Source organism: Lagenorhynchus albirostris, chromosome 2 (assembly GCF_949774975.1).
Source record: "Lagenorhynchus albirostris chromosome 2, mLagAlb1.1, whole genome shotgun sequence".
In the NCBI taxonomy this organism is placed as follows: domain Eukaryota; kingdom Metazoa; phylum Chordata; class Mammalia; order Artiodactyla; family Delphinidae; genus Lagenorhynchus; species Lagenorhynchus albirostris.
In genome coordinates, this window is record NC_083096.1 from 49451086 (window position 1) to 49478167 (window position 27082).

At 38.2% G+C, this 27082-nt stretch overlaps 1 protein-coding gene across 3 annotated transcripts in view; it reads left to right on the forward strand.

Annotated features, from left to right (window-relative positions):
• ACBD6 (acyl-CoA binding domain containing 6) overlaps positions 1-27082 on the forward strand; it is a 225620-nt gene that overhangs the window by 2463 nt on the left and 196075 nt on the right. For all 3 annotated transcript variants that reach the window (XR_009537294.1, XM_060132408.1, XM_060132403.1), the window contains exons 2-3: positions 4809-4873; positions 13684-13780. Coding sequence is in view for 2 of the 3 variants with exons in the window: in XM_060132408.1 (XP_059988391.1) it covers positions 4809-4873; positions 13684-13780 (162 nt within the window). In the remaining variant the exon portion in view is untranslated. The remainder of the gene's footprint in view (positions 1-4808; positions 4874-13683; positions 13781-27082) is intronic.

Consider the following 27082-nt stretch of genomic DNA (forward strand, 5'->3'; position numbering starts at 1 on the left):
CACTGTCACTTTTCTCACTAAATTTTTTTTGCTTTAAAATATATCAGGCAGAGCCCTAACATAACATAATAGCTCTTTTAGTCTTGGATAAGCCTATGACTGCACAATTATCTTTTAGTGACGTTTCAGAAAGATCACACCAATTAACAGGGTTTTTTTGGTCCTCCATGCATTAGCCTGCACTCTCCCAGCAAAAGATAACTAATTGACACCTGTGAAACTAGAGGACAATGAAAATTTGAAGCTCCTGTTGAGGAACCTTCAGCATTAGCACAGGTGGGGATACTCAGCATGTCCTCCTACTTTAACCTGGGTACACTTGATTCACTGGCATTTACCATTGTCAAACTTTGTTGAAATACTCTGTTTCAGGGGCACTGATATATCATACATATATCAGAGAGAACAGAGTTTAGATGATGCTCTGTTAAAGTGCTGCATTTCATAACTGTTTCATAGCTTAGGATTCATCATCCCTGATTTGGAAACTGTTACTTACGATGTCCTAAAATCCTGTAGTTTTATTTTACCAGTCTTTGTGGATCCAGAACTATTCTTTGAATTTGGGAATACAAAAGCTTCTGTATCAGTGAGGATACTGGGTCAGCTGCTGAACTTTTATTTTCATCTCACATAATGGTCTGGAGGTAGGTGATCTAGGGCTGATAGGGTGCTTCTGTTTCATGTGATCATCCAGGGGCTTAGTCTTTGTCTGTCTTGTAGTTCAGCCATCCCTCAAGGCAGCAGTTCTCAAACTATGGTCCCCTGATAATCCCTCAGACTTTCACAGAATATAAAGTCAAAACTATTTTCATACTAATACCAAGACACTACAGGCATACCTCAGAGATATCAAGGGTTCAGTTGTAGACCACTGCAATAAAGCAAATAGCACAATAAAGTGAGTCACGCAAATGTTTTGATTTCCCAATGCATATAAAAGTTATGTTTATACTATACTGTAGTCCATTAAGTGTGCAAAAGTGTTATGTCTAAAAAATGTATATACCTCAATTAAAAAATACTTTATTGCTAAAAAATGCTAACCATCATCTGAGCCTTCAGTGACTCATAATCTTTTCGCTAGTGGAGGGTTTGAAATACTGGGAAAATTAGCAAAATGTAACCCAGGGACATGAAGTGAGCAAATGCTATTGGAAGAATGGTGCCGATAGACTTGCTTGATACAGGGTGTCCACAAACCTTTAATTTGTGAAAAACGCAGTGTCTGCAAAGCACAATGAAGCAAAGTGCAGTAAAACGAGATATGCTTGTATTTGCCTTTTTTCTGTGCTGTCATGGCAGATAAAACTGCTGATGTGTTAGCATGAATCAAGGCAGTGGCAGCAGACTGTACTGGTAGTTATTTTTTTTTAACCATTATGTACTCTGAGTTAAAAAAAAAAAAAGGCCAGTTTCACTTTAAAATGTCTTTGATGAAGCAGTGAAAATTATTGATTTTTATTCAGTATTAACTCTTGAGTACACATCTTTTTACTATTGTGTGTGATGAAATGGGGGTACACACAAAATACTTCTCCTGCATACTGAATTATGTTGGTTGTTTTGAGGAAAAACACCTGTGTAATTTTTGGTTGCAAGTTGAGCTACCCACATGAAACATGATTTTTACTTAGCAGAGCAACTCACTGATAAACTATGCTTATTCAGATTTGAGCATTTGGCATACAGTTCCTTGAAAATGAGTGAAGTCAGCCTGTCACTTCAAGGAAAACAACTGACAGTATTTGTTGCCAGTGACAACATTTGAGCCTTCAAGTGAAAATTAAGTTTGGAAAATCTGTATCTGCCACCCGATCTTGACAGCTTCCTAATACTGAAAAACGTTTTTGATAAGATTAGTGGAGGTTTTAATGATTGTGAACTTCCGGTATTGTATGTATAATGAATTGTGTCATTTGGAAGATCTGCGGAACTCAGTGAACTGTTTTTTCAAATATTTCAGGGAATGAGGTTACAAATTATGTGTGGATAAAAGATACATTGAAAGTGCAGGTCAGACCAATGGATTTTAATGTAACAGTGTGAAAAATTTGTTGGTATCACTTCAGATTCCACATTGCAATTAACCTTAAAGAAACTGCCACTTGTTTAGTTGGTGTGATATCAAAGACGAGTAGCCACAATTATCTGAAAATGCTACTAAAGTACTTTTCTTTTCTAACAACATATCTCTGTGAAGTTGAATTTTCTTCATTTACTTCAACCAAAACAGCATATACTGCAATAGATTGAATGCAGAAGTAGAATACACCTGCCTTCTATTAAGGCAGACAGTAAAGAGATTTGCAAATTGTAAAACACTGTCACTTTTCTCACTAAATTTTTTTTGCTTTAAAATGTATATTTTTCATAAAATTTTGTTATTTATGTTAACATGTAATGAGTTTATTATTTTTAAATTAATACATATTTTAAAATTTCATTTCTAATCTGGTAAATATTGATAGATATAACCCACGTAAACAAAAGCTCTTTGGGGGGATCAGTTTCTAAGAGTGTAAAGGGATTATGAGACCAAAAGGTTTGTGAACTGCTGCCCAAAGATTCTCTTCCCATGGCCAGAGATAGCTCACCATACGCATGTTCTAGCCAGGGCAGAGGGAAGGGGAAGAACAAGCCCCCCTTTCTTCCCCCCCACGGTATGCAGGCCTCTCACTGTTGTGGCCTCTCCCGTTGCGGAGCACAGGCTCCGGACGCGCAGGCTCAGCGGCCATGGCTCACGGCCCCAGCCGCTCCGCGGCATGTGGGATCTTCCCGGACCGGGGCACGAACCCGTGTCCCCTGCATCGGCAGGCGGACTCTCAACCACTGCGCCACCAGGGAAGCCCCCTCCTTTCTTTTTAAGGAAGATATTTATATCACTTTCACATACATCCAGCCCCCCGAACCTGGGCAGAAGTTGCATGGCCACATGTAATGTTCAGCTCAATGACCATGTGTCCGGCTGAGACTTATATTACCATAAGAGAGAGGAAGGATAGATACTGGTATTTGTTTCTGCCACTGGCTGTTGTCTGAATAAAAAAACCACAAATAGTAATAACTGCTATTTTTATGATGCCTAGTAGTTTATCTCATTTCATATTTCTAACACAGTAGTTCAAGTGATTTTAGAGATGCCAGAACTGAAGCCTAGATTCTATGTGGCATATAAAAGAGTGTTGTATAGTAGAGTAATATTGGACTTTGGTGTCTAACAGTCCTGGAGTCAAGTCTTGACTCCTAATTCAAGATTTACTCATGTGTGAGCTCCTCTGTACTCATTTATAGAATGAATTTGTAATGGCAAGCCTAACAGGATTGTTGTGTGGCTCATTTGACATACATATGTGAAACTTTTGGTTTATGGTGATTGTTCAAGAAAAGCAGCTCCTGATCTTTCATCATTTCTTCCCCCGTCCCATCATGACCGGGCTGCCCCTGTGTAAATGTACATTTTAATAACAGCCAGAGGGCCATGTGATTAATGGCTAAGCAAATGATAGAGATGATGGTTGTTAGGAGCTCAGAGATGGATGAGATCATTGTAGATGGAAAGGGTTCTTAGAATTTGAACCTTGAGTGGGACTGCAAGGAGATTTAGCATTTTGAAAAGCTGAGAGAAGAGAAGTCTTTTTAGGTGAGGGAAATAACATGAGCAAAATAGAATAAAAATTCTAAATGCAGTGAGTAGATCAGTCTGGTTAGTGAGTAGACCATCAGTTTGATTTTAGCAAAATGCAAGTGTGTAAGAGTAGAAGGAGGTAGTGGGAAGGTCTTTGAGAAGTAGATGGGGTCCAGATTGTGGTATTTAGCTTTAGGGAAAATAGGTATTTTGTTGAACACATGCCTAATGTATTCATTTTATATGCAACAAACATTTTTTTACTGCCTTAAGTTAGACACTATGTTATGTGCAATGAGCGACTTAAGAATGGTTTCTTAGAGGCTATATTCTAATAGCAAGATGAGACTACACAAACCTTGCTAACACAAGGTAAAAGTGAAAAGTGCCATCAGAGAGGTATAGAGTAAGTGCTGTGAGGGTTCATCAGAAAGGGAGATTACTGCTGGCGGTGGGAATCGAGCTGTGTAGTGAATTCTACAGTTGTGTGAATTTCACTTATGCTTATTCACAATGAAAATAATTACTGTGTAGTTTAACTACAAGTGTTTGAGGATTAAAAATAAGTATTGAGCACAAACAAGAGAAGACTATTGTGGAATAACTAGAATTTATATTATTGAGAAACCTTGAAAATTTTTTTGTGTGGCTTTTAGCATCTAAATTTATGTTGACTAGTTTCATAATAGGGCACGTTAAAAATAGTGTGCTTTATCCTGGAATTTGAGAGAGATAAAATGCTGATAGTGTTATGAGAATCAACACAGACAGACGGTATGATGAATTCTGATAAACTGTACTTTAAAGCTTGTTTTATTGCATGTTTAAAAATTCTTCTACATTACAAATGGTAATAAGGATTGCATAATCTATATTTATAATTTGTTTCATATATATAGTTTGTCTACGAATTTAGGAATGCACTGTCACCCTTTTTTTTAAATGTATTACACTGTTAAGATAACAGTTTTTTTACGCAGTAAGCCAAAGCAGCCTGTATTTAAAGTTTGTTTTTTGGTTTGCTTTTGCAAAGCATGTTAAATTTTGTTATTTTATATGATGCAGATATTTTCTAACCTATAGTTATGAAGTATACATAATAGATTTAAAAATTAGAAGTTTCTCTGACATTTCTTTGAAAAATAAGTTCTTGATTTTACCCCCCTCCCGCTTGATTTAGGTCAAAGTTGGAAATTGCAATACTCCTAAACCAAGCTTCTTTGACTTTGAAGGAAAGCAAAAATGGTAAGAAATTCTTGGGATCTAATGGGGTTGTTGTAAATGGCTTAGGTGTTTAGGAATTAGAAAGTAGTGAGCAGATTAAAGAATTAGTTTTCTATTAATCTCTTTCTGCTGTAGACTGTGCTAATGATAGGCAGTTGGGAGAGAGATTAAAAGAATCCGATTTTAGTTAAATCTCCTAAAGGATTCTTATGCCATGATGTTGGTATATAAGTAGTTCACAACAGACACACATTCCTTACATATGAATTGCTTCTTAGAGAGTGACCCAAAGAGCTATTGGTTGGAATTTTCCTTCCCTGTCATACAGCCCCTAATGGGACACCACTTCTCCCCTCTGGAGGGATCTTTGGAGGAAGGCCAGGAGGTTGGGAAGGTAGAAGAGCAGGGTAAATCCCAATTTTTTTACTCTTCTCCCCTTCGCACTTTTATCTGCTCATTTCTAGTGCCCTTCTGTTTCTTGCCCACCCATACCATGGTGAAGAAGTGCGTATAATACCCTGTTGGGCACAAGGGGAAAAAATAGTGAGTCTACTTCTTTCCTGAATACATAAAAAGATATGCCCTCCTAGATTTTTTTACTTATAATTCAGAGATTACCTCTTATCATTTGAGGCCTTATTTCCTCTTACCTTGCCGAAGTGAAAAGAGAGAAATTGCATACAATAGGGAACCTTAGTTATTGAAGGAAGGACTTTGGAGCATCAGCCCTAGAATTAAAAGTAGAGAGAGTAGGGTTTAAAAAGAAAAGATGAAATATGGTTATAGAGAGAAGAAGCATATTTCACAGTGTGGTCCCCTGGACAAGTTGCCTGTCTAGGAAATGTTTGTTCCTCAGCTCTGAGGAGATGTAGAGCTTGAACCCGAATGCAAATATTAATGTCATTAAGCACAACTGTTTAGTTCAGCTGACTTTTTTTTGTGTAAGACATTCTCAGTGAAGGAAGCAGTGCTTTGATTTTCAGTCTGGCGCAGGTTTTCTTTGCTGATGATAACAAAAAGTTCTCTGACTGGCATTTTATTACTGTTGTAGAGAATACCTGATGTAAATTTTATTGTGAGTTTTTTGTTTTAGTTTAAGAATTATAATTCACCATTATTTTTTTCCCCAAGTTTGCCTGTTATCTCACTGTTTTTAATAATTTTTGAAAGTTTAGACTTTACAACCGCTATAATTATAATCCAGTCAAGAATCATCAATGAAAAAAAAAAAGAATCATCAATGGATGTTAAAAATCATTAGATGAAAAACTACTAGGGAACAATATTCACACAATCTGATCCACAGTTTACTTATTAATTACAAAGAGGAAACCGGGAGATACTGCTTTTACTAAGTCCTGACTCCTATCACGATGGGACAAACTGCTGTCATGTGATGAATTGTAAACGACATGTCACCTATATGTTGCTCTTGCCAAATATTTAACCTGATTCTAGTCATGATTAATCATTTTTGGCAAGAACACTCTGTAGGTGAGGAAACAATCAGACAAATGCAAATTGAAAGATATTTTATAAAACAGCTGGTTCAGACTCTTAGAAAATAGCAATATCGTGGAAGACAAAAAGTCTAAAGATACATGAAACTCAGTGCTGTGTGTAAATCTTGATTGGCTCCTCATCTGGGAGAAGAAAGCTATAAAGAACCTTTTGGGGAAGTCAGGGAAATCTGAATATGGTCTATATACGTTTATTTAATAGTACTGATATTAAGTTTCTTCACTTTGAAGAATATATATTTGGGGTAAAGTGTTATGATGTATACAAGTAACTTTCAAGAGATTCAGCAAAAATAAATTTAGGAAACCTCAGAAAGATGTTCTGTTCATCATAGGAGCAGGCAGGTAGTGAGAAAACTGTGGGACTGAGTTCTGTTTTACAGTAGATCAGTGGCTGTACTTCCCGGTTGGAGGTAGAAAGAATTGGCAGGGAAAAGCCAAGAAGGAGGCCTGTCCTAGCAGCTGGCAAAAAAGAAGAAAAGGAAAACACAGAAGGGGGCTCAGGACTAAAATATTGCCCTTGGTATTAAACTGCAGGAAGTCCCTACCTTCTTACTCACTGTATTCTTATCTCTGTCTTCACTTCCCCTCGCTTTTTTTTTTTTGAATTTTAGTTTATTTATTTTTTTATACCACAGGTTCTTATTAGTTATCCATTTTATATATATTAGTATATATATGTCAATCCCAATCTCCCAATTCCTCACACCACCACCACCCCTCCCCCACCACTTTCCCCCCTTGGTGTCCATACGTTTGTTCTCTACATCTGTGTCTCAATTTCTGCCCTGCAAACCGGTTCGTTTGTACCATTTTTCTAGGTTCTACATATATGCATTAATATACATTATTTGTTTTTCTCTTTCTGACTTACTTCACTCTGTATGACAGTCTCTAGATCCATCCACATCTCTACAAATGATCCAATTTCGTTCCTTTTTATGGCTGAGTAATATTCCATTGTATATATGTACCACATCTTCTTTATCCATTCGTCTGTCGATGGGCATTTAGGTTGCTTCCATGTCCTGGCTATTGTAAATAGTGCTGCAGTGAACATTAGGGTACATGTGTCTTTTTGAACTATGGTTTTCTCTGGGTATATGCCCAGTAGTGGGATTGCTGGGTCATATGGTAATTCTATTTTTAGTTTTTTAAGGAACCTCTATACTGTTTTCCATAGTGGCTGTATCAATTTATATTCCCACCAACAGTGCAAGAGGGTTCCCTTTTCTCCACACCTTCTCCAGCATTTGTTGTTTGTAGATTTTCTGATGATGCCTGTTCTAACTGGTGTGAGGTGATACCTCATTGTAGTTTTGATTTACATTTCTCTAATAATTAGTGATGTTGAGCAGCTTTTCATGTGCTTCTTGGCCATCTGTATGTCTTCTTTGGAGAAATGTCTATTTAGGTCTTCTGCCCATTTTTGGATTGGGTTGTTTGTTTCTTTAATATTGAGCTGCATGAGCTGTTCATACATTTTGTAAATTAATCCTTTGTCCGTTGATTCATTTGCAAATATTTTCTCCCATTCTAAGTGTTCTCTTTTCGTCTTGTTTGTAGTTCCCTTGGCTGTGCAAAAGTTTTTAAGTTTCATTAGGTCCCATTTGTTTATTTTTATTTCCATTACTCTAGGAGGTGGATCAAAAAAGATCTTGCTGTGATTTATGTCAAAGAGTGTTCTGTGTTTTCCTCTAAGAGTGTTATAGTGTCTGGTCTTACATTTAGGTCTCTAATCCATTTTGAGTTTATTTTTGTGTGTGATGTTAGGGAGTGTTCTAATTTCATTCTTTTACATGTAGCTGTCCAGTTTTCCCAGCACCACTTATTGAAGAGACTGTCTTTTCTCCATTGTATATCCTTGCCTCCTTTGTCATAGATTAGTTGACCATAGGTGCATGGGTTTATCTCTGGGCTTTCTATCCTGTTCCATTGATCTGTGTTTCTGTTTTTGTGCCAGTACCATATTGTCTTGATTACTGTAGCTTTGTAGTATAGTCTGAAGTCAGGGAGTCAGATTCCTCCAGCTCCGTTTTTTTTCCCTCAAGACCGCTTTGGCTCTTCGGGGTCTTTTGTGTCTCCATACAAATTTTAAGATATTTTGTTCTAGTTCTGTGAAAAATGCCATTGGTAGTTTGATAGGGATTGCTTTGAATCTGTAGATTGCTTTGGGTGGTATAGTCATTTTCACAATATTGATTCTTCCAATCCAAGAACATGGTATATCTCTCCATCTGTTTGTATCATCTTTAATTTCTTTCATCAGTGTCTTATAGTTTTCTTCCTACAGGTCTTTTGTCTCCCTAGGTAGGTTTATTTCTAGGTATTTTATTCTTTTTGTTGCAATGGTAAATGGAAGTGTTTCCTTAGTTTTCTGATCTTTCATTGTTAGCGTATAGGAATGCAAGAGATTTCTGTGCATTAATTTTGTATCCTGCAACTTTACCAAATTCATTGATTAGCTCTATAGTAGTTTTCTGGTGGCATTTTTAGGATTCTCTATGTATAGTATCATGTCATCTGCAAACAGTGACAGTTTTACTTCTTCTTTTCCAATTTGTATTCCTTTTATTCCTTTTTCTTCTCTGATTGCCGTGGCTAGGACTTCCAAAACTGTGTTGAATAATAGTGGTGAGAGTGGACATCCTTGTCTTGTTCCTGATCTTAGAGGAAATGCTTTCAGTTTTTCACCATTGAGAATGATGTTTGCTGTAGGTTGTCATATATGGTCTTTATTATGTTGAGGTAGGTTCCCTCTATGCCCACTTTCTGGAGAGTTTTTATCATAAATGGGTGTTGAATTCTGTCAAAAGCTTTTTCTGCAGCTATTGAGATGATCATATGGTTTTTCTTCAGTTTGTTAATATGGTGTATCACATTGATTCATTTGCATATATTGAGGAATCCTTGCATTCCTGGGATAAATCCCACTTGATCATGGTGTATGATCCTTTTAATGTGTTGTTGGATTCTGTTTGCTAGTATTTTGTTGAGGATTTTTGCATCTATATTCATCAGTGATATTGGTCTGTAATTTTCTTTTTTTGTAGTATCTTTGTCTGGTTTTGGTATCAGGGTGATGGTGGCCTCATAGAATGAGTTTGGGAGTTTTCCTTCCTCTGCAGATTTTTGGAAGAGTTTGAGAAGGATGGGTGTTAGCTCTTCTCTAAATGTTTGATAGAATTCACCATCTGGTCCTGGACTTTTGTTTGTTGGAAGATTTTTAATCACAGTTTCAATTTCATTACTTGTGATTGGTCTGTTCATATTATCTATTTCTTCTTGCTTCAGTCTTGGAAGGTTATTCTTTTCTAAGAATTTGTCTATTTCCTCCAGGTTGTCCATTTTATTGGCATAGAGTTGCTTGTAGTAGTCTCTTAGGATGCTTTGCATTTCTGCGGTGTCTGTTGTAACTTCTCCTTTTTTCATTTCTAATTTTATTGATTTGAGTCCTCTCATGCTTTTTCTTGGTGAGTCTGGCTAATGGTTTATCAATTTTGTTTCTCTTCTCAAAGAACCAGCTTTTAGTTTTATTGATCTTTGCTGTTGTTTTCTTTGTTTCTATTTTATTTATTTCTGCTCTGATCATTATGATTTCTTTCCTTCTACTAACTTTGGGTTTTGTTTGTTCTTCTTTCTCTAGTTGTTTTAAGTGTAGAGTTAGATTGTTTATTTGAGATGTTTGTTGTTTCTTGAGGTAGGATTGTATTGCTATAAACTTCCCTCTTAGAACTGCTTTTGCTGCATCCCATAGGTTTTGGATCATCGTGTTTTCATTGTCATTTGTCTTTAGGTAGTTTTTTATTTCCTGTTTGATTTCTTCAGTGATCTGTTGGTTATTTAGTAATGTATTGTTTAGCCTCCATGTGTGTGTTTTTTACGTTTTTTTCCCTGTAATTGATTTCTAATCTCATAGTGTTGTGGTCAGAAAAGATGCTTGATATGATTTCAATTTTCTTAAATTACTGAGGCTTGATTTGTGACCCAAGGTATGATCTATCCTGGAGAATGTTCTGTGTGCACTTGAGAAGAAAGTGTAATCTGCTGTTTTGGATGGAATGTCCTATAAATATCAATTAAATCTTTCTGGTCTATTGTGTCATTTAAAGCTTGTGTTTCCTTATTAATTCTCTGTTTGGATGATCTGTCTATTGGTGTAAGTGAGGTGTTAATGTCTCCCACTGTTATTGTGTTACTGTCGATTTCCTCTTTTATAGCTGTTAGCCGTTGCCTTGTGTATTGAGGTGCTCCTATGTTGGGTGCATATATATTTATAATTGTTTTATCTTCTTCTTGGATTGATCCCTTGATCATTATGTAGTGTCCTTCCTTGTCTCTTGTAACATTCTTTATTTTAAAGTCTATTTTATCTCATATGTGAATTGCTACTCCAGCTTTCTTTTGATTTCCATTTGCATGGAATATCTTTTTCCATCCCCTCACTTTCAGTATGTATGTGTCCCTAGGTCTGAAGTGGGTCTCTTGTAGACAGCATATATATGGGTCTTGTTTTTGTATCCATTCAGCCAGTCTATGTCTTTTGGTTGGAACATATAATCCATTTACATTTAAGGTAGTTATCGATATGTATGTTCCTGTGACCATTTTCTTAATTGCTTTGGGTTTTTTTTTTTTTTTTTTTTTTGCAGTACATGGGCCTCTCACTGTTGTGGCCTCTCCCATTGCGGAGCACAGGCTCCGGACACGCAGGCTCAGCAGCCATGGCTCACGGGCCCAGCTGCTCCGCGGCATGTGGGATCTTCCCGGACTGGGGCACGAACCCGTGTCCCCTGCATCGGCAGGCAGACTGTCAACCACTGCACCACCAGGGAAGCCCTTGGGTTTGTTTTTGTAGGTCCTTTTCTTCTCTTGTGTTTCCCCGCGTAGAGAAGTTCCTTTACCATTTGTTGTAGAGCTGGTTTGGTGGTGCTGAATTCTCTTAGCTTTTGTTTGTATGCAAAGCTTTTGATTTCTCCATTGAATCTGAATGAAATCCTTGCTGGGTAGAGTAATCTTGGTTGTAGGTTCTTCCCTTTCATCACTTTAAATATGTCATGCCACTCCCTTCTGGCTTGTAGAGTTTCTGCTGAGAAATATGATGTTAACCTTATGGGAGTTCCCTTGTATGTTATTTGCCATTTTTCCCTTGCTGCTTTCAGTAGTTTTTCCTTGTCTTTAATTTTTGCCAGTTTGATTACTATGTGTCTCCACGTGTTTCTCCTTGGGTTTATCCTGTATGGGACTCTGTGTGCTTCCTGGACTTGGGTGGCTCTTTCCTTTCCCATGTTAGGGAAGTTTTCGACTATAATCTCTTCACATATTTTCCTTTCACTCTCTCTTCTCCTTCTGGGACCTCTATAATGCGAATCTTGTCGCGTTTAATGTTGTCCCAGAGGTCTCTTAGGCTGTCTTCATTTCTTTTCATTCTTTTTCTTTAGTCTGTTCCGCAGCAGTGAATTCCACCATTCTGTCTTCCAGGTCACTTATCCGTTCTTCTGCCTCAGTTATTCTGCTATTGATTCCTTCTAGTGTATTTTTCATTTCACTTATTGTATTGTTCATCTCTGTTTGTTTGTTCTTTAATTCTTCTAGGTCTTTGTTAAACATTTCTTGCATCTTCTCGATCTTTGCCTCCATTCTTTTTCTGAGGTCCTGGATCATCTTCACTATCATTATTCTGAATTCTTTTTCTGGAAGGTTGCCTATCTCCACTTCATTTAGTTGTTTTTGTAGGATTTTATCTTTTTCCTTCATCTGGTACGTAGCCTTCTGCCTTTCATGTCTATCTTTCTGTGAATGTGGTTTTTGTTCCACAGGCTGCAGGATTGTAGTTCCTGCTTCTGCTGTCTGCTCTCTGGTGCATGAGGCTATCTGAGAGGCTTATGCATGTCTCCTGATGGGAGGGAAGGGTGGTGGGTAGAGCTGGCTGTTGCTCTGGTGGGCAGAGCTCAGTAAAACTTTAATGTGCTTGTCTGCTGATGGGTGGGGCTGGATTCCCTCCCTGTTGGTTGTTTGGCCTCAGGCTACCCAACACTGGAGCCTACCCAGGCTCTTTGGTGGGGCTAATGGCAGACTCTGGGAGGGCTCATGTCAAGGAGTACTTCCCAGAACTTCTGCTGCCAGTGTCCTTGTCCTCACGGTGAGACACAGTCACCCCCCGCCTCTGCAGGAGACCCTCCAACACTAGCAGGTAGGTCTGGTTCAGTCTTCTGTGGGGTCACTGCTTCTTCCCCTGGGTCCTGCTGTGCACACTACTTTGTGTGTGCCCTCCAAGAGTGGAGTCTCTGTTTCCCCCAGTCCTGTTGAAGTCCTGAAGTCAAATCCTGCTAGCCCTCAAAGTCTGATTCTCTGGGAATTCCTCCTCCTGTTGCTGGACCCCCAGGTTGGGAAGCCTGACGTGGGGCTCAGAACCTTCACTCCAGTGGGTGGACTTCTGTGGTATAATTGTTCTCCAGTTTGCGAGTCAGCCACCCAGCACTTACGGGATTTGATTGTATTGTGATTGCGTCCTTCCTACAGTCTCATTGTGGCTTCTCCTCTGTCTTTGGATGTGGGGTGTCTTTTTTGGTGAGTTCCATTGTCCTCCTCTTGATGATTGTTCAGCAGTTGGTTGTGATTCTGGTGCTCTCGCAAGAGGGAGTGAGAGCACGTCCTTCTACTCTGCCATCTAGAACCAAGAATCCCTCCCCTTGCTTTTGATGTCCCTGCCCAAAGCCTCAGGATCTACTACTAGCAGCTTAGAGATGAGATAACAGCAGAAGGGGAGGTATATTTCTCACATCTTAAAATGAGAAGTTTGAAGCATTTCCCACAGAATATTGTTTTGTGTGACGGTTAACATATTACTGAAATGCCACAAACACAGTTAATTCGTAAGATGGGAACTACTCCTATTGTTTGTAGACCATACATTCTCAACAGGGGTTTGAAATTTGGGTTTGGGGGAGTTTTAAAATCTTAGATAGTAAAAAAAACTAAAAAATAAAAAAAATCTTAGATAGTACAATAGTGTGTCATCTTCCAAAATTCAGCAGATGTGCAATATATGTGTAATTTTAAAATTTAACGGGGGAGGGTGATTAGGGAAAAAAATGTCTAAAAGGGCTCCTTAGGTTGGGTGATAAGGTGTATATTGCTGTGGACCAATGAAATGCAAAAAGAGAAGGCTACTCATATATGGCTTGTTATATCTGTATCTCCTGACCCTTAAAATGTGTGTGCCTTTTTTTAATAATAAAAAGAAGAAATATACTGTTTGTGTTCCTTACATAGTTAATGATAGGTCATTTTGGATATTCTCTACTTTAGGGAAGCATGGAAAGCACTTGGTGATTCAAGCCCCAGCCGAGCAATGCAGGAGTATATTGCTGTAGTGAAAAAATTAGATCCAAGTTGGAATCCTCAGGTAAGACCGAATGATTGTAAATAATATTTTCCAATAACATATTATCTTTCTCTCAAATAAATGTTTAAAACTAAGCTTTAGGCTTAAATAACATCCTTAAAGTTTTATTTTCTCAAATCAAAAGATTATAAAGTTATTGCAGTATTTATCTAAAAATATTATTGCTTATATGTTAATCAGCTACTGATACTGAGAACTTCTCTGAATTGTAGAGCATTTTTAAAAGCATAATTGTAATTTCAGTCGTGTAAAAACTCAATTCATTTCAGAATTTGAAAGAGTTTAACTTGAGATCATATTATTATCTTGAGAAATGGAAGGGTTTTTTTTTAATGAGCACTTTCTATGAAAGTACAAAATGCTTGTTGATAGGGATAAAATATGAATGACATGCTTTCTGCCATTATGTAAAGTACCTTATAGAATAGAAAACTTATCAAAAATAGAGTAACAGTATAAAACAATAATAATGCGAATGCTAGGGTATCCAGTGGAAGAACAGATTACTTTGGACTTTGGCGGCAGTTATTAATGTTGTTACATATTTATTACCAATATGAAGGAATTTTGTTCCACCAGTGATGGAATCTTAAAATGTCAGAGTTGTAAGGACTCTTAAAGATTTATATGTTATGACATATAAAAGTATATCTTAATTATGAGTACAAAGGGGGAGAGATAACCAAGTTAGGATAGCTCTAATGACACGACTGCCTTTTGGAAATCATTGAAACATTTCCTGATGTTTTTGATGTGCATGAGTATTCATTCTCAGAAACATTCCTTTTTATTAATATCTTTTATAAAATGTCAAGTTTGCATACAGATATATACCATAAAGGTCGTAAGGACTTAAACTCTGAAATTCAGTGGTAAAAGCAGGTGCATCTCTGAGCTGAACTCAGCCTGAACACAAATGGCATGATATTTATTTATTTATTTATTTATTTATTTATTAACATCTTTATTGGAGTATAATTGCTTTACAATGATGTGTTAGTTTCTGCTGTATAACAAAGTGAATCAGCTATACACATACATACATCCCCATGTCCCCTCTCTCTTGCGTCCCCCTCCCACCCTCCCTATCCCACCCCTCTAGGTGGTCACAAAGCACCGAGCTGATCTCCCTGTGGCACGATATTTAAAAAAAAACAAAAACAAGACTTGAAATTGCATGCCTTAAGTGAGTCCTTACTCTTCAGGTCCAGCCGCTGTGGTCTCAGTTCTTCCCTATTGACTTATACTTGACTGTTTCTGATGCCTGGCTTATGTAGGTGTTTGAGTTGATAACTTCTGATAAATGACAGAATTTATGATTTCTTACCTTCAATAATTTAATTACTAAGTAAAATTCCGTTAACTATGACTCTTACAAATGCACAGTCCATGTAGTTAGGTAGTTCTTCCTTAGGGAAACCCAAACAGGCATTAAGGATGTTTTTAAAAATATCTGAATCTTACCTATTGAACTTATAAAACTTGAGTAGACTAAGCAGAACCAAAGATACTTTCTTTTTTTTTCTTTTCTTTCTTTTTTTTCAACATCTTCATTGGACAAAGATACTTTCAAGTAAAAATGATTCTTTAATACATTGTTCTAAAAATATGTTAACATGATAATCTAGTTGTAAACAGGAATTTTATGTTTCATTTACGTTTTAATTTTTAGTTTAAACATTCTGAGCTGGTCCCTTTGACTCAGCTTTTTTTTCGCCTTCTTTTTGATTGCTATGGGGCAGATCATAATCTCAATCTCAAGAGATTTGGTATTTGGTTCATTATCTTTTAGGTTAAAAGAACCATTTTCTTTTGATATTTCTTTCTAAAAATGATGAAATAATAACGACTCTTATGTTGAGTGTGTTAAGTTCTTTTCAGATATTGCCCTTTGAAATCTTCATAAGAATTTTAAGAATTAGGAACTATTATTGTCTGTATTTTAAAAAAGAGAAAATTCAGGCACAGAGAGGCTTAGTAACTTTTCTAAGATTAGCCAGCTAATGAATGGTGTTGCCAGGATTTGGACCTATGCTTATATGAGTCCAGATCCCCACCCCTAATCACTCTGCTATCTGTTCTATAGCTGACATTATGTGTATTAAAAAAAGCATGTAAACTTAAGTGTATGGAAAATTCAAGTAAAGATATTTATTTTAAATTTATTATTTAAAAATTTTATTTTATTTTTGGCTGTGTTGGGTCTTTGCTGCTGAGCGCGGGCTTTCTCTAGTTGTGGTGAGCAGGGCTACTCTTTGTTGCTGTGCGCGGGCTTCTCATTGCAGTGGCTTCTCTTGTTGAGGAACATGGTCTCTAGGTGTGCGGGCTTCAGCAGTTGTGGTGGGTGGGCTCAGTAGTTGTGTCTCACGGGCTCTAGAACGCAGGCTCAGTAGTTGTGGCACATGCGCATAGTTGCTCTACGGCATGTGGGATCTTCCTGGACCAGGGCTCGAACCCGTGTCCCCTACATTGGCAGATGATTCTTAACCACTCCGCCACCTGGGAAGCCCAAGATAGTTACTTTTTTTTTTTTTTGGCGGTACGCGGGCCTCTCACTGCTGTGGCCTCTCCTGCCGCGGAGCACAGCCTCCGGACGCGCAGGCCCAGCGGCCACAGCTCACGGGCCTAGCCACTCCACAGCATGCGGGATCCTCCCGGACCGGGGCACGAACTCGTGTCCCCTGCATCGACAGGTGGACTCCCAACCACTGCGCCACCAGGAAAGCCCCCAAGATAGTTACTTTTTAAATCAAAGCTACATGGTACCTTGAAGTATAAAATGAATAGTGCTTTAAAATGTAACCCTTTGCCTGTTTTCTGTTTTGTTTCGTCTTTCTCAGGAATGTACTGTGAATGTCTAATATAATCAAGGCAATTCTTTTGCTTTTACTTACATAGTTTTTTGGGAGGGAGGCAGAGAGGGTGAGTTTTTGTTTGTTTGTTTTTTAATAAATTTATTTATTTTTATTTTTGGCTGCATTGGGTCTCTGCTGGAGCACACGGGCTTTCTCTAGCTGCAGCGAGCGGGGGCTATTTGTTGCAGTGCGCAGGCTTCTCATTGCAGTGGTTTCTCTTGCTGCACAGCAGGGGCTTCAATAGTTGTGGCTTGCGGGCTCTAGAGTGCAGGCTCAGTAGTTGTGGCGCACGGGCTTAGTTGCTCCGTGGCACGCGGGATCCTCCCGGACCAGGGCTCGAACCCATGTCCCCAGCACTGGCAGGCAGATTCTTAACCACTGTGCCACTAGGGAAGTCCCAAGGGTGAGTTTTTAATTTTGGTATAATTTTTCTTTCTTTTTTTTTTTTTTTTTTGCGGTATGCAGGCCTCTCACTGTTGTGGCCTCTCCCGTTGTGGAGCACAGGCTCCGGACGCGCAGGCTCAGCGGCCATGGCTCACGGGCCCAGCCGCTCTGTGGCATGTGGGATCTTCCCGGACCGGGGCACAAACCCGCGTTGCCTGCATTGGCAGGCAGACTCTCAACCACTGCGCCACCAGGGAAGCCCTATTTCTATTATTTTTGACAAATAAAAATTATATATATTTAAGGTATACAATGTGATGTTTTGGTGTTTGGTATATATCTTGTGAAATGATTGTCACAGTAAAACTAATTAATATATCCCTCACCTCCCATATTTATCATGGTTTTATGTGTGTGTGTGACGTGTAAAGTTTCAAGAATAGTACAAGACACTTCTGGATGGCCTTTGTCTAGTTACACCAGTGTTTTTTTTTTACATTTGTTTTAGCATTCTTTCTCTATTTACTCATAAATACATATATACTACATATAAATAAGTTTTTTCGGAATTATTTTATTTTTGAACTAAAAGTTATAGACATCATGTCCCTTTACTACTTAATACTTCAATATGTTACTATACTGCAGTTATCAAAATTGGTAAATTTTTTTTTTTTTTGGTGTCATGAATTCTTTTGAAATTCTTTTTTTTTCAGAACCCTGGCCTCAAGAGTTCCTACAGGGCATGCATGTGTGTGTGTATGTGTGTAGATATGTGTGTGTATACATATTTCTTTTAATATAAAAATTGTAAATGTATATTTAAGGTATATAATATGACGATTTGATGTATATATACATAGTGAAATGATTAGTCAAGCTAACTAATATAACATCTCCTCTCATAGTCACATTTTCTCTATGTGTGTGTGATGAAAACACCTGAGGTTTACTCTCTTAGCATACTTCCAGCATTCAATACAGTGTTATTAACTGTAGTCATCATGCCTGTACATTAGATCCCTAGACTTATTCATCCTACATAACTGCAACTTTGTACCCTTTGACCAATATCTTGCTATTTCCCCTAGCCATTGGTAAACAACATTCTATTCTCTGCTTCTATGAATTTCACTTTTTAATTTTTTTAGATTCTATATATGAGATCATATAATACTTGTCTTTCTCTCTCTGGCTTATTTCACTTGGCATGATGTCCTCCAGGTTCATCCACGTTGTCATAAGTGGTAAGATTTCCTTCGTTCTCATGGCTGAATAATGTTCTGGTGTGTGTGTGTGTGTATACACACACACACACACACACACACTATATCTTGTTTATGCATTCATCCATACATGGACACTTAGGTTGTTTCTGTATATTGACTATTGTGAATAATGCTAAAAACATGAGAGGGCAAGATATCTCTTTGAGATCCTGATTTCATTTCCTTTAGATGTATACCCAGAGGTGAGATTGCTGGATCATACAGGAGTTCTATTTTTAATTTTTTGAAGAACCTCCATACTGTTTCTCATAATGGCTATAGCAATTCACATTCCTACCAATAATATACGATTCTCTTTTCTCAAAATCAGGAATTTTAACATTGATTCAATATTACTGTCAAATCCATAATTCATATTCAAGTTTATCATTTATCTAAAATATGTCTTTCATAGTTATTTTTAAAAATTCTGATCCATCATCCAGTCCAGGATCATGCATTGCATCTAGTTGTCATGTCTCTTTAGTCTCCTTTAATCTGGAATGGTTTCTCAGCCTTTCTTTTTCTCTCTTGACTGGGATATTTTTGAAGAGTATAGGCCACTTATTTTGTAGAGTGCCCCTCAATTTGTTTGTCTGTTTTCTCACGAGTAGCTTTAGATCATACGTTTTTAAGAGGAATACCACAGAATTCTTCTCAATGCATTATACCAGGACATACATGATGTCTGTTTGCCCCCAAATTGGTTGTTAACATTGATCACTTGCTTAAGGTGGTGTCTGCCAGATTTCTCTACTGTAACTTTCCTTTTTCTCCCTTTATAATTAATGAGTAATTTGTGGGGAGATACTTTGAGACTATGTAAATATCCTTTTCCTAATCAGATTTCACTGACTAGTTTTAACATCCATTAATGATTTTCTAACTCCATCATTTCTTCTACATTTATTATTTGGCACTCCACTGTAAGGGTGAGCTTTCTCTTCTCCCCTATTTATTTATTCATTTTCAAGAACTGTGAAAGGTGTAGGATTGTACCCTACTTGCAAGCTAATAAGTTAGCCTGTTACTGTTTCTTAGGTGCTGGCCGAGGCTCCTGGGTCTGAGCCAAAGGGCTTTATTATTCACGGCATGGCAAACTGCATGAGCTTCATTTGATTTGCATCTGTTTCTTGTATCCCCTAAGTCCCACAGGTATGATGCAGGTGGGCCTAGATGGATTCCTGCATATGCAGTGGGTTGTGCTATAGGGAAGGAGCACTGAGCTTTGGGGATTCACCACTTTTATAGCAGGTAGAAGCAAGCCTGCTATTTGTGAGGGGTTGGGAAGACGTGACGTCATCCCTGAAGGTGGCTTACTGTACGTACAACCCTGAGAAAAGGCCTAGATAAAGAGTGGTCAGAGGGCTTCCTTGGTGGTGCAGTGGTTAAGAATCTGCCTGCCAATGCAGGGGACACGGGTTAGAGCCCTGGTCTGGGAAGATCCCACATGCCGTGGAGCAACTAAGCCCGTGTGCCACAACTACTGAGCCTGTGCTCTAGAGCCTGCAAACCACAACTACTGAGCCTGTGAGCCACAACTACTGAAGTCTGCACACCTAGAGCCCGTGCTCCACAACAAGAGAAGCCACTGCAATGAGAAGCCTGCACACCGCAATGACGAGTAGCCCCCGCTCGCTGCAACTAGAGAAAGCCCGTGCACAGCAACGAAGACCCAACACAGCCAAAACTAAATAAAATAAAATAAATTAACTAAAAAAATAATAAAGCTTAAAAAAAAAGAAAAAGAGTGGTTAGAGCCTGGCATACTGAACATGAATTATAGGGATGCTCAGGGCCCATGGTTGATTGCCTCACCCAATATATACCAGTATATACTCATAGATTTCTATTTTATTCAATGGGTAATAGTCAGTTACCATCATTATTTGGCCACTGAGAGCTCATTCAAGATGGCTCCCCTGTCCTTTTGATATGTCTCCATCATTCTTTGAGCACTTTCTTACTTTCTGGCAAAAGATGTTTCAGGCTGTATTAGTCCCCTAGGGTTGCCATAACAAAGTACCACAAACTAGTACTTTGTAGTTTAAAACAAGAGAAATTTATTCTCTCGTAGTACTGGAGACCAGAAGTCTGAAAATAACGTGTTAGCAGAGCCATGCTGTCTTTGGAAGCTTCAGGGAGGAATCCGTCCTTGCCTCGGCCAGCTTCTGATGGCCTCAGATAGTCCTTAGTTTGTGGCAGCATAACTCCAGTTGCTGTCTCTGTCTTCACATGGCCTTCTTCTCTGTCTCCAGATCTCCCTTACTTTCTCTTATATGGACAACCAGTCATTGGATTTAGGGCTCACCTTAAACCTCATCTTAACTTTTTCCCCTAGCTTTATTGAGACGTAACTGACATATAACATTGTGTAAGTTTAAGGTGTACAGTATGTTGATTTGACACATATGTATTGTAAAATGATTACCACCATAGCTAATACCTCCATCATGTCACATAATTACTATTTCTGTTTTGTGATGAGAACATTAAAGATCTACTCCTTTAGTAACTTTCAAGTATATAATACAGTATTATTAACTATAATCACCATGCTGTACATTAGATCCCCAGAACTTATTCATCTTATAGCTTGAAGTTTGTACCTTTGACCAACATTTTCCCCATTTCTCCCCCACCCCCGAGGCCCCTGGTAAAAACCATTCTACTCTTTGTTTCTATGAGTTTGGCTTTTATAGGTTCCACATGTAAGTGATGTTATGTAGTAGTTGTCTTTCTCTGACTTTTTTCACTTAGAATAATACCTTCAGGGCCCATTCATGTTGTTGCAAATGGTAGGATTTCCTTCTTTCTCATGGCTGAATAATATATATATTTCATACTTCCTTTATTCATCTGTTGATAGACACTTAGGTTGTTTCCATATCTTGGCTATTGTAAATAATGCTGCAATGAACATGGGAGTAAAGATATTTCTTCAAGATCCAGTTTTCATTTCTTTTGGATATAAACACAGATGTGAGATTGCTGGATCATATGGTAGTTTTTGAGAAACCTCCATACTGTCTTCCGTAGTGGTTGTACCAGTTTACATTTCTTTCTTTCTTTTTTTAAAATTAATTAATTTATTTTTGGCTGCATTGGGTCTTCATTGCTGTGCATGGGCTTTTTCTAGTTGCGGCGAGCGGGGGCTACTCTTTGCTGCTGTGCGCAGGCTTCTCATTGCAGTGGCTTCTCTTGTTGCGGAGCACGGCCTCTAGGTGCGCAGGCCTCAGTAGTTGCGGCTCGTGGGCTCTAGAGCGCAGGCTCAGTAGTTGAGGTGCATGGGCTTAGTTGCTCTGTGGCATGTGGGATCTTCCCGGACCAGGGCTCAAACCCGTGTCCCCTGCCTTGGCAGGCAGATTCTTAACCACTGCGACACCAGGGAAGTCCCCAATTTACATTTCTGCTAGCATCGCACAAGGGTTTTTTTTTCCCCACCTCCTCACCAACACTTGTTATCTCTTGTCTTTTTGATGATAGCCATTCTAACAGGTGTGATGTTTCACTGTGGTTTTGATTTGCATTTCCTTGATGGTTAGTGATGTCAAGCACCTTTTCATGTATTTGTTGGCTATTTGAATGTCTTCTTCAGAAAAATGTCTATTCATTTCTGCCCATTTTTAAATCAGATTTTTTTCTTTTTTTGCTGTTGAGTTATATGAGTTCTTTATATGTTTTGAATATTAATCCTTTATTACATATGTGATTTGCAAATATTTTCTCCCATTCAGTAGGTTATCTTTTCATTTTGTTGATGGTTTCCATTGCTGTTTGAAAGTTTTTAGTTTGATGTAGTCCCATTTATTAATTTTTGCTTTTGTTGCTTTTGCTTTTCGTGTCAAATCCAAAAAATCATTGCCAAGACCAATGTCAAGGAACTTTTCCCCTATGTTTTCTTCTAGGAGCTTTATAATTTTTTTTTTAATGCTTATTTTTTTTTTTTTTTTTTTTTTTGCGGTACGCAGGGCTCTCACTGCTGTGGCCTCTCCCGTTGCGGAGCACAGGCTCCAGACGCGCAGGCTCAGCGGCCATAGCTCACGGGCCCAGCTGCTCCGTGGCATGTGGGATCTTCCCAGACGAGGGCACGAACCCGTGTCCCCTGCATCGGCAGGCAGACTCTCAACCACTGCGCCACCAGGGAAGCCCTATGCTTATGTTCTTAACCCATTTCAGGTTAATGTTTGTAGGTAGTGTAAGATAAGGGTCCAATTTCATTCTTCTACATGTGCTTATCCAGTTTTCCCAACACCATTTATTGAAGAGACTACCCTTTCCATTGAGTATTCTGGGCTCCCTCGTCAAATATTAGTTGACTATATACCTCATCTTGATGACACCTGCAAAGGCCCGTTTCCAAATAAAGTCTCATTCTCAGATACCTGGGGTTAGGACTTGGACATGTCTTTGGGGGTGGCAGGGGGACAATTCAACTCACTACACAGACTCATCTTATACTTTCCCTGTCCTTATCCTAGAATTGGTTGTTTCCCTTTGGTTCCTTTCAGTAGAGAATGATATTTAGAAACCAAAGTCTGGGTGTTGGTTATGTTCATTGCTACCGCTGTCATTACTTCTAGGCCCTCTCAGCAGACATACCTGAAAAATACATATGCTCAAATGCATGTATATATTAACATACACACACATATATGTATGTGTACACACATGCATATGTATGCATACAGATATGTACATACACACAGATATATAGTCATTGTAGACAGACGTGTGTATATACACAGACACACCTACATAACCCTCTCTAACATATGTATCCTATGTCTGTATTTTTATATTTATTTACTTACATATTAAAAACCACAAGTTCATATTGGTACCTCTGATTCCAACCCAACACTACAGAGTACATTGTAGTCGTCCCTCTTTCCATATTTGTAACTCCTTTGTACAACAGAACCCTGGCTGCTAATATTCTCATTATATTTACTCATTATATGACCTAGAATACACAGGAAGCAGTTTCAGAATTGCTAATCTATACTGCTGTGAAAGAAAAGCAAGTTTACTAACTCAAGTTGACTATTTGTTTACAGGTTGTTTATGTTTTTTATTTTTTAAAGTAAAATTTATATAAGGTGAAATGCTCAAATTTTAAGTGTATAATTTGACGTTTTAACAAATATTCAAAGTACTTTTGTAAAAACTTTGATAAAATTGGAAAATAACTGCATCTCAGTCACCTTGTTTTTCCTGACCACTTCCTAATTGACTATGGTCATTTGGAAGATTAAGATTCTTCTTAATGTGAATGCCCTGTCCCATGAAGTAACTCGGTTCTGAAGTGGCTGCCTTGCTTCTAAATAGATAACATGGACACAAAGATGTGTTTTTATAGCCTGATAAATATATTAGTTCTAGAAGAGGACATTTTCAAAATTAAAGAATTAAGTGTTTTTCTGTATTTCCTAGTTAATACTTGATGTATTTCCATAGCTCTTTCGAGAAGACTCTTATTCCAAGGTGCATAGTATGATGAATAGCATTTCTTTTGAGTCCTCTGTAAAGGCTTTTGAGTATGAATAGCAAGATGATTTAATATGAGTTTATTTGGTATCTGCTGGTCCTACACGTTAGGCCAAAAAAGAAAAAAAAGCATTTAATGACCTCTTTGTAGATCTTATTAAAAGACCAATATCATGTATTTTGCATATATAATTAAAGTTTATCTGTCATAGATTACTGTTTCATGTTGAACCAAATATAAAATGAGGACTTTTGTCCTTTTTTTGGACATCTGTTAAAGTAGTATTGATATTAGTCATTCATTCATTCTACTCATTTCATTGTACACTTACTGTGTATAGGTTATAGCCCTAGGGGCTGGGGATGTATCAGTGAACAAAGGAGAACCGTCTCTGTTCTTAGGGAGTTTACAGTTTGGCAGGCATAAGTAATAAAATAAGTAAATATTATAATGTGTGAGAAGGTGATCAATGCTATGGAGAGAAAGCAGCGGAGAAGGATACATATATGGGAGGTGGGGTTACAATTTTTTTTTTATTTTTAAAAATAAATTTACTTATTCATTTTTGGCTATGTTGGGTCTTCGTTGTTGCACGCGGGCTTTCTCTAGTTGCGACGAGTGTGGGCTACTCTTCGTTGTGGTGTGCGGGCTTCTTGTTGCAGTGGCTTCTCTTGTAGCGGAGCATGGGCTCTAGGTGTGCAGGCTTCAGTAGTTGTGGCACGCGGGCTCAGTAGTTGTGGCTCACGGGCTTAGTTGCTCCGTGGCATGTGGGATCTTCCTGGGCCAGGGCTCAAACCCGTGTCACCTGCCTTGGCAGGTGGATTCTTAACCACTGTGCCACCAGGGAAGTCCGGGGGTTACAATTTTAAATGATATGGTCAAGGAAGGCTCACTGAAGAGGTGACATTGAGCATAGATATGAAGGAGTGAAAGAGTGAAACGTACAGGTATCTGGGGAAGAGCATTCTGTATGGAGGAAATGGCCAGTGCAAGTCCCTAAGGCAGGATCATGCCTGGTGTGCTCTAGAAACTGCTAGGAGGACTGAATAGGTATATGGGAATGGGGGCAGGGTAGAGAAATAGGAAATGAGGTAGGGTGGAGCACATGGGATAGTCTGTTATAAGGATTATGGCTTTTATTCTAATGAGAAGAGAAATACACTTTGATTGTAAACTTGTAAAAAGATATAGATATTCTATATTGCCCAGTAAATAGTATTTTAATGAAGGTAATACAGGCATATGGAAATAGAAATTCAAACAGTATGAAGGGGTATAAAATAAAACTTTATAAAGTTCTTTGTCCCATACATCATACACCATTCAGTCCTATTTCCTAGTAGACCTATCCACTTGTAACTGTTTCTGTAATTCTTCACTGCTACCTCCATAGCACTAACATCTAAGTTTTTTTCTTTTAAAAAAGTGTTCTTTGTATATTGAACATTTATATGTCTGACAGACAGGTGAAGGTTAATCAGGATAGTTCCTGCAGATTCATTCCTCTTTGCCATGTACCTCTGTTTCTACTCACACGTAGTAAAGCCTCTTGTGACCACCAGAGGGAGCAAAGTTCATTATAAATGAGAATTTTGTTCTCAGGAATTTCTAGGGCTTTCTGTGTGTTTCAGTAGTATTGTTAAAACCTATTGTTAAAACCATTTACTCTTTTGCCTTTTTTAAAAACTCCTCAGATCTTTAAAATTTTTATATGTACTTGAGATCTTACTAGTGACTTTATTTTTCTTCACCTTACTGCTCTGATGACTCTTAGGTTAGCATCCACTGTATTATTTTTGTGTATTGTGTATTGTCCATAAAGATAAATAGCGTAGATGGGAGAACTGACACTCTCTTTTGTTCTTAGTGGTTATATAGCTGTGTAGTAGCCTTTTGTAAATTTTGCTGCTATTCATCTGTGGTTTTTGCAGCATCATCTACTTATCTTTTACCTATAAATATTCATTGAATATTAGAATAGATAAATTCATACATATAGTATACTTACCTAAAAGGTAGTCATCAGTTTTGAAATTTATATTTAATAGTTAGGCAGATATGTATATTTTGACCAGGAAGTTATCTTCTTTGATTTTTTTTCCTTGTCATTCATATTTAATTTTTGTAGACTATCAGGTATTGGTATTGAAATGTTTCTTTTCTCTAGCTGCCTGATGCTGGAGGATAATTCTATAAGTTACCTTTTTTCATGTATGAAAACTCTCATCTCAGAACTTCATCTAACCTTTATATAGTACTACATTTAGTCTATAAGCGCTTCAAAGCCTAGGACCATGTTGGATTCATCTTTGTTTTGTTTTGTTTTTTTTTTTTTAATTGCGGTACACGGGCCTCTCACTGTTGTGGCCTCTCCCGTTGCGGAGCACAGGCTCCGGAAGCGCAGGCTCAGCGGCCATGGCTCACGGGCCCAGCCGCTCCGCGGCATGTGGGATCTTCCCGGACAGGGGCACGAACCCGCGTCCCCTGCACCGGCAGGCGGACTCTCAACCACTGCGCCACCAGGGAAGCCCCTCATCTTTGTATTTTGACCATACTGCCTACGATGTTTAGCACAGGGCAATGCCACAAAAGTACCTACCAAGTAGTTCTTAGATTATTCTAATTTCCTTTTCAAATGACACTACTTCCTTTACATTTCTCTCTTAGGACAGGACCCTGTTCTGGCTCCTCTCTTGTTTCTTCAAGTTCCAGGGCATAACTTATACTCTGGAAATTAAGTATTAAGGAGATTATTTAATTCAGAAAACATTTATAAAGCATGAGATACGCAGGATGCTATTTTAATTCCTGAAAAAACTACTTGGAAATAGAAAATTTAGCATTTATTGTTGAGGACTAACAATGGTGCCAAAGAGATTAAAATATACAGACATGGAGAAAGTAAATTCTGAATTAAGATTTGACTGTGAGGGACTTCCCTAGTGGTCCAGTGGTTAAGATTCTATGCTTCCACTGCAGGAGGCATGGGTTGGATCCCTGCTTGGGGAACTAAGGTCCCGTATGCTGCGCAGCCAAAAAAAAAAAATGTGAATGTGGTAAAGGCCACTTTTAAGGTGATAGGAATATCATAAAGCGCAAACTCTGCATGATTAAATATTGTTTTGCCCAAGCATGTGTTGATGTTTCTCCCTACTATTCTTGCAGTTTTAACTACTGCCTATGTTGATTCTAAATTTATTTTTTAGCCCTAACCTTTTCTGTGATCCTGATCAGGGCTCAGAGTTTTTAGAGCAGGATCATAAAAAATATTTTTTAAAAAGTGAAATGCCTGCAGAGGCCAGGC